The 7,372-nt window shown below is 43.1% G+C and overlaps 1 protein-coding gene across 2 annotated transcripts in view; it reads left to right on the top strand.

Annotated features, from left to right (window-relative positions):
- Cacnb4 (calcium channel, voltage-dependent, beta 4 subunit) overlaps positions 1–7,372 on the top strand; it is a 132,451-nt gene that overhangs the window by 100,456 nt on the left and 24,623 nt on the right. For both annotated transcript variants that reach the window (XM_005390810.2, XM_005390811.2), the window contains one exon: positions 3,062–3,171. In XM_005390810.2, the coding sequence (XP_005390867.1) occupies positions 3,062–3,171 (110 nt within the window). The remainder of the gene's footprint in view (positions 1–3,061; positions 3,172–7,372) is intronic.

The raw sequence follows: 7,372 nt of genomic DNA, 5'->3' as shown, positions 1-7,372 counted from the left end.
GTAAAAACACCTGGGAGTCAGAGTCACTGAATTTAGAGAACGCAAATACAGTGGTCAGGTTCAGTGTTGGCCTCACGGGGAACTTCGGCTGGGTTCTCATCCGGTTTGGTTTGCAGGCAGAATTATGGAAAAAATTAAGTTGGAGAGTCAAGGTACCGCTGTAAGTTTTGCTACTTTTTAAGGACTTTTGCTACTACACCCAGTCTTCTGGGGAACTGAACTATTAGTCCTCTACCTGCCGGCGTGTAACTACTTATGTCACAGAAAAGTTTCCAAGGAAACTATAGAGATGGGCATTAAGAAAGGTGCTTACCGGAGCTCAAAGACAGTAGGGGGTACGTAAATTTGTATTATATATATATTATGTAAAAATGTGTATATTATAAAGAATTTTGGGTTTAAGGGTCTAATTTTGATAATAGTAAATATTTTTAAAAGAGAACCTCCTACTTTGTCTTATTGAACCGTTTCTAGGCCTCTGTCTTTTTTCTGAGCGCTACTTCACACATGTTTATTTTTATTAACAAATAACTTGTATTAGCAAATGAACTTGTGTTTTTACTGGAAAATAAAACAAGCAAAAGAACCATTTATTGCCCATACCTTTTCCTCTGTTTTTAATATACTAAGCCTTTTTTTGCTGTATTTTTTAAGCTTTTGTTGTGTTTTAAAACGGTGTTATGAAAATGCTTTTATGAAAGACGTAGAGGGTTATAAAAGAGTGTGCACTGTTAACTGTCCCTTCCCATGTTTAGAACCAAAAGTCGCTGCTGTGCTTGTGTAGAACTAGGAAGTTTGATTTTCACTTGAGCAGGATAGGATCTTTGGACCTAGCAAAAGCCGTTATTCTGGAAGGTTGAGCTCTGTCCCTAAGGGAATTCACTTGTCTCCAGTGATCTGTCTGGGCCGCTCCGGAACAGGGTGGTGTGCTTCTACCCAGCAACTCCAGTCTTCACACGAGAGACCCAGCAGCACGCAAACTCTGTTCTGTTCTGTAGAGAAAAGGAGCTGCCGGTGAGCTTTTGTGCCTCAAAGCTGCACTGGGCAGCGGAGTAAAGGAGACTTGGATGTGCGGTTCCCTCCACTTCAACCTGACTTAGTTCCCGACCATCTCAGGGCCAAGGTCATGTGTCTGCGCTTGACGACATGGCTCGTCTCGGAGGACCCAGGGCTGGCGGAGAGGAAAGCCGAACTGACAGAGAATTAGGGGTCAGCGGACCACACCGCGGCCTGGTTCCCAGCGCACTCGTTTGAACCCTTGTAGCACGGAGAACCTTGCGGAACTTTCTCCCTGTCTCCGTTTCCTCCTTGGTGAAAATGAGGAAGTTGTTACGTCAGTGTTTCCAACATACTTTAGCAATTAAATTTTTACAGTGAAATTATATATAAACCCCAAAATAAAACCAGAAGTGCAGAGGTGTTGGGCATTGACAGCGGTAAAGCTGGAGTCCTGCCATCTGGTTCTCCAAATGATCCCTGAGGTATTTCTTCAAAATTCTTGGTTTCTGCAGAGGACAATTTAAGGGTGTCTCACATAGTTATTAGGGCCAAAAAATTCTAAAAATCAAAAAGTGTGGATCACCTACAGCATATAAATACAATATAGGCCAGCGGTGCTTCGCTGTAAAATGGCATTAGAGTCTTTGCACAGCCTGTTTCTTTTCTTTTTTTTTTTTTTTTTTTTTCCCAGTACCAGGCGACCTCGCGCTTGCCAGGCAGGCGCTGTGCCGCTGAGCTAAATCCCCAGCCCCACAGCCTGTTGCTCTAAAGAAGTGACTTCCACCCATTTGTGAAAAGGCGGGTTTTAAATCCTCCCCAAGGCTTGGGTCACTGGAGTTAGATATTCCGCCTCCTGACTGCCCAAGGCATTGTGCCCAACCAGGTGTGAGGGGACATGTGATCCCGTGATCGCTAACAGCCCCCAAGGAGGTGAAGCAGGCAGGCGAGTGGCTGTATCACACCGCCTGCGAGGGAAGGGCTGCCGCTTTCCTCGTCCTCCCTCTGGGACACGGCTGCTGCAGAGAGGAGGACAGAGAAAGGCTGCTGATGGCAGCAGCTGGCTGAGGAAGGCAGACTGTGCATTTGCAGGTGGATAATAGGTGGAAGTTAAGCAGTCTCAGTTTATGTAAATCTTTTTTTTTTTTTTTTTTGGTTTTTGGTTTTTCTCCGGTACCAGGAATCGAAGTCACGACCTTGTGCTTGCCAGGCAGGCGCTGTGCTGCTGAGCTAAATCCCCAGCCCCAGCAATCTCAGTTTAAAATAAAGTTTGTACAGGGTGAAGTTCCAGATGCTCTCAACTGGTAAATCCTCTCCACATAGACTCCTGTCTCCTTTCGTTTACCGGGTTTCTATTCTTCTCTTGTGTGGCTGCAGGAAAGGTTCTAGTTTACCGCAGCTCTGCGGCGCACTCACCCGGACCTCACGCTGCCTCACTGCGCCCACCGCGTGCATTCAGAGTCCCCCAGAACGGGCCGCGGAGCCCCTTGCCTGCAGAGGAGCAGCCATGTGCTCACAGTCTAGCCAGCGAAGCCTCCCTCTGGGCCCGTGGAGAAATGCTGCATGTGTCATAAATTAACTATTAATGAGTTAATTGTCCTTGATGATCAAAATGAAGAGGCTTTCTCCTTCGGCTAGCAGCGTTGAAACGCGGGGGGAGAATCTTTGGTTCTGAAGGTCTTGTTTAAGAGGAAGTCAGCTGTGAACTGTGGAGAATTTATATGGTTGCTTCCTAGAAAGAGCATGGTTCATTCATATGTTTTGAGTCCCTCCTGGTGTGGTGCGGTGTGCATGATAAAGGGAGTTTGGCAAGGCAGGCCATGTGGAGGTAGAGCATTTTTACTGGAATAATTTTTCAGTTAAATAACCAAAATCTTTCCTTCATTCTGCTCTGTTTGTATTTTAATATTTGCCAAAGCCTGTTTGAAATAGTTGTGGCTGACGCCTCCTGCGCTGTGGTTCCACTGTAATATGTAAAGTGGTTATTAAGTACTGTGGTTGTAAATGACTTGCAGAGCCCGTAACATTTTCACTGGCTTGTTCTCTTCTGTGTTCCTATTCCTAGGATATCAATAACAAGAGTGACAGCTGACATTTCTCTTGCTAAGAGGTCTGTCCTGAACAATCCCAGCAAGAGAGCAATAATTGAACGTTCGAACACCCGGTCCAGCCTAGGTAAGATGTACAGAAGTGGTCCTTTCAGACCAGGATGACACATGGAACATTTGTGAATGTCTTTCCAGTTTGCTTTTTTGATCTCAATAGAGAAGTGCCGAATAACTGAGGAAAAGCCTAGCATGGACACAGAAGGAGCGGAGTCCTGGAGCAGTCAGGGTTTCTGTCTGTCTCCCTCCCTCCCTCTCTTCCTCTCTCTCTTCCTCCCACGTCTGCCCTACGCCCTGTCAACCAGCTAATTAGTAGTCTGGTGGGAAGACCCCTCAAGGGGCACTCCTAGTCAGTTACCTCCTAACCACGTGAAACCACTCATCTCCGCCTTGCCTAAGCTTCTCAGTGAGGCTCGTGATAACTGTCATACCTGAGTCACAGCTGCCGTGAAAGGGAATGAGATGTTCAACTTTTTGAGATCTTTAGAAGAGCTAACTAGACAATGGTGTTCTTAGTGTTGCTTCTATTGCTGTTGGTACATAGAATAGTCACACCTTTAATCGACTATTACATCCACCATTAATAACACACAGGGAGTTTAAACATGTCTTTTTTAGGCTACTAATCCAAAATCACCCTACAATTCACCATGAGAGAGAAGAAAAGGGTGCGAATGAACAGGGTATGGGCATTGACATTGTTCTCCTGGTAAATCGCATTGCTCATTCTGAAAGCTTGTTGGACTCTGCACTTGTTAGAGAGAAGTAGAGTCCTTCCTAAGAATCTCCTTTGCTTTGACATTCTGAAGGCAACTTGTTTTAACTAAAAAAGGCAGGGCTCTTCCATGCTGCTACATTTTTTAAAAACCACTGAAATGGGCTCTATAGATGATGTAAAACTTAAAAACATTAGTTTCCAAAATAGAGTGCACACTCCAACATCTCACCAAGGGTCCACTGAAGACTGTGCCTTGATGCTGCTTCGGGAATTATGCAGGTGAGAAAGAGAGCATCTTGTCTGTGTTCCTGCTAAGGTTAGCACATGGTAATTGCCAATAAATACATGCAGGATGACGGTTGCTTTGTGAGGAAATGCTACATATCCCAAATGAAAGAATTGTCAATGTTTGTGAAGGGTAGATTAACGGTTCTTCTTTGGAACTACGTTTAGAGCCTTCAACAGAGTAAAACATTCTCACAGGAACAGTATGTTTGCCTTCAGCAGGTGACCATGGCAGTATGGGTGGTAGATCAGACGATCTGAGTAAAGTCAAGTCTCATGAGTGAAAAGGAAATTAAGTTAGGTTGAAGATTTCTCAAATAAGTGTCTGTTCTCTGTCTTACCTTATGCCCTCCCTCTGACTCCTCAAAGTATCTTTAAACCACTCTTTCCTCTGATTTATGAGAAATTAAGACACTGAAAAATGTAAGTGAAGATGACTCACTGCTTTAACCATCTGCACTGCCAAGCGGTTTCATGAGTATTCCCTGAAGGCAGTCCTTACAATCTAGTCACCTGTCGCCCGAGTCAGTGGGGTGGGTAAGTGTACCTTAGGTCACTCATTTTTACCTTTACTCTGCAAAGTCATATGTTCACAACCGTTGGAACGCATATGGTGGTTACTATAATAGATTATCATTGAGTCCATTTATTGGCTTGTTAATGCATATTTATAGATCCCTTCATCCAGTGTTTACTGAGCATTTGTTATGTGCCCTGCATTATGGTAGACTCGGGAAATGCAGGCATAAATAACTAAAGCAAAAAGAAAGAAGAAACAGGTGGTAAAATACTGTAGGATAAGGAAATTACAAAAATCTAGGGGATGAAGAAGAAGGGTAGGGTTAAGAGGTATGTGAGAAAATGTCACAGGAGTTTCACTTGAGCTGGTGGATCTTCAAGGCACACAGGAATGTACAGAAATGGGAGGGTGTGGTGGGGAAGTGAACAAGGATCAAGATGCAATATATTATCTACTGATACCAGTGAACATATTTATTATGTATTGCAAACATATACTACACATAGAAAGAACTTTGTGACTAAGAAACAATAAGATTTGTGCATAGCAGGCTTAGTAAAGGAGAGTAGGGTATGGTTTGAGAGCAAAGAAGAGACTGAAAAAGTAGAAGAAAGCCAGTCTGTTAGGGAGGCAGTGTACCTTGCTAAAGAGGTACGTGTTAATTACTTCTCCCTGGCGCCCAAAATTCAGAAAGGAAACGTTTATTTAGCACATAGTTTGTGGAGGTTTCAGTCCATAATCAGCTGGCTCCAAGGCAGAGTGGCATGGTGGGAGCAACAGTTTAGGGTGGCAGAACACAACAAAAGCAAAAAGGGGGGAAGCAAGCCTCTTTTCCTCCTTTATATTTTATACAGCCTACCTGCCCACACCATCTCCGTGCCCTCCTCTTGGCACGGGATGAGGATGTTGACTAAGTAAGGACTCTGGCCCCTGCTGGGTCACTTGGTTAAACTTCTAAACTTCTCAGGTTGGCACAGTCTGTTCACACTTCTCCCGTGCTTAAATACCGTACTTGCTCCCTAGGCCCATGGCAACGTTTCAGGGAGCTTTATGATACACTCTGTGAAGTGTTTATAATTTATAAATAGCTGTTATACTGAAAATGTTTTCCATGGTCGAATAAGTTTGGAAATTAAGTAAATAGTTGGCAGTTTTCGTCACAGTAAGACTTCTTAAATCGTTTAAAATAGAAAGCCTAATATACATTTGGAATTCCACACAGCACCTTCCTGGCAGGCAAGCGCAAGATCCTGAGTTCGATTCCTGGTACCAGTAAAAGAAAGAAAGCAAAGAAGCTATTCTCATATGAAACATATCCTTTGTATAAAACCCCTTTCTTTCGTAGGAAGTCACGTGGGGTTACTACTTGAGGGTATTCATTTGTGAAATGGGCCTGGGGAGCAACTACAGTACTTAAACAGGGGAGAAGTAGGAATAGATTTGGTTTAGATCGCTGGTCAGACGCTGGAGGTGTGGGCCCAGCTAACCTGTGATCAGGTTATAGGTGTATTTATCAAGGGCCTCCAGCATCATAGCCTATGACTGTCCAGAGTCCCATTTGCCTGGAATAGGATTACAAAAACCTCCATTGGTAGTCCTCGGAAAATCAGGTAACCAAGGTTGTTTGGTTTGGTTGAGGTTTTTCTTTCCCTTAAGAAAATGATAAAAATGTATTTTTCTTCCTCGTACCTATAATTTACTTATTAAATTCTACGTACATATTATCCAAACGTGGGGCTCACCCCAGCATGCAGCATGGCCCTCTGGCCTCCCGCCATGTTCTAGCCCAGCTCCACCTTCCTGCCTTGCCGGAGTGCCACTGCCCGTAGGTCGTGCTGGTCAACAGTAGATTGCCTACCTTCTTCACCTGTCAGAAACCACACATCCGTTTGTCGCTGGCCAGAGTAACATGGCCCAGATATTTCCAGGTTGCTTAGACAGAGACTGGCTGTGTCTTCGGGTTCTTGTATTGGGGCAGCCCAGTTTGCGTCGCTGCCCTCGTCTTACTTCAGAAAATATTATGTATCCAGATTCGAAGTTAAAACAGTATAGATTTCTGCTGGTATAGCGCTGGCCAGAGCTCCCTTAAACCAAACGGCAGGTTAATAAAGACAACAAATAGAGCACATACCCCGTCATCCCAAGACTGAAACTTAATATGGTAAAAATTGACTTTAATTTCCAAACTTTTTCAGAAAAATTTCTTTTTTTTAAAAGTGTTTCTGACCTGCCCGAGAAAAGGGGGAAATATGTTTATTGTTACTAGCGAATGTAGAACATAATATTGAAGAATTTGTTGAATAAGCCTACTTGTCCTTAAGTTGTATCTTCAAATCTAGTCACCTGGCAAAGCAGCATGCAGTCTCTCTGGCCTTTGGTATTAGGTGTGAAAAAGGATAGGTGTGTTGGCTCTCTAAATTCATAGTGTTTATTGTAGGTTACTCATTAAACATCAGTAATTCTATAGGAAGTAAGAGTTTTTTGCTATTAGCTCCTCCCAAATATTTACATGATAATTGAGTATTTATAGTCCTGCATTCCCTATCCATCCTTTTGGTTAAGGAAGGTAATTTTTTGGTGGATGATGTAAACTTGAATTTTTTTTTATTATTATTTTTTTTATTTTAAAGAATAAAAGAAGGATAACATAATAATAGGGGGGACTTAGCAAATTACAGACAAAATGGTAGGAAATTATCAATGGTTATCATTTTACATATTATTGTCTACAAAATAGTTTCTCAGGAA

Source organism: Chinchilla lanigera, unplaced genomic scaffold, assembly GCF_000276665.1.
Source record: "Chinchilla lanigera isolate Chin_1 unplaced genomic scaffold, ChiLan1.0 scaffold00039, whole genome shotgun sequence".
Classification (NCBI taxonomy): domain Eukaryota; kingdom Metazoa; phylum Chordata; class Mammalia; order Rodentia; family Chinchillidae; genus Chinchilla; species Chinchilla lanigera.
The sequence above is the reverse complement of the archived record's forward strand: the minus strand, read 5'-3'. Positions and strand labels throughout refer to the sequence as shown.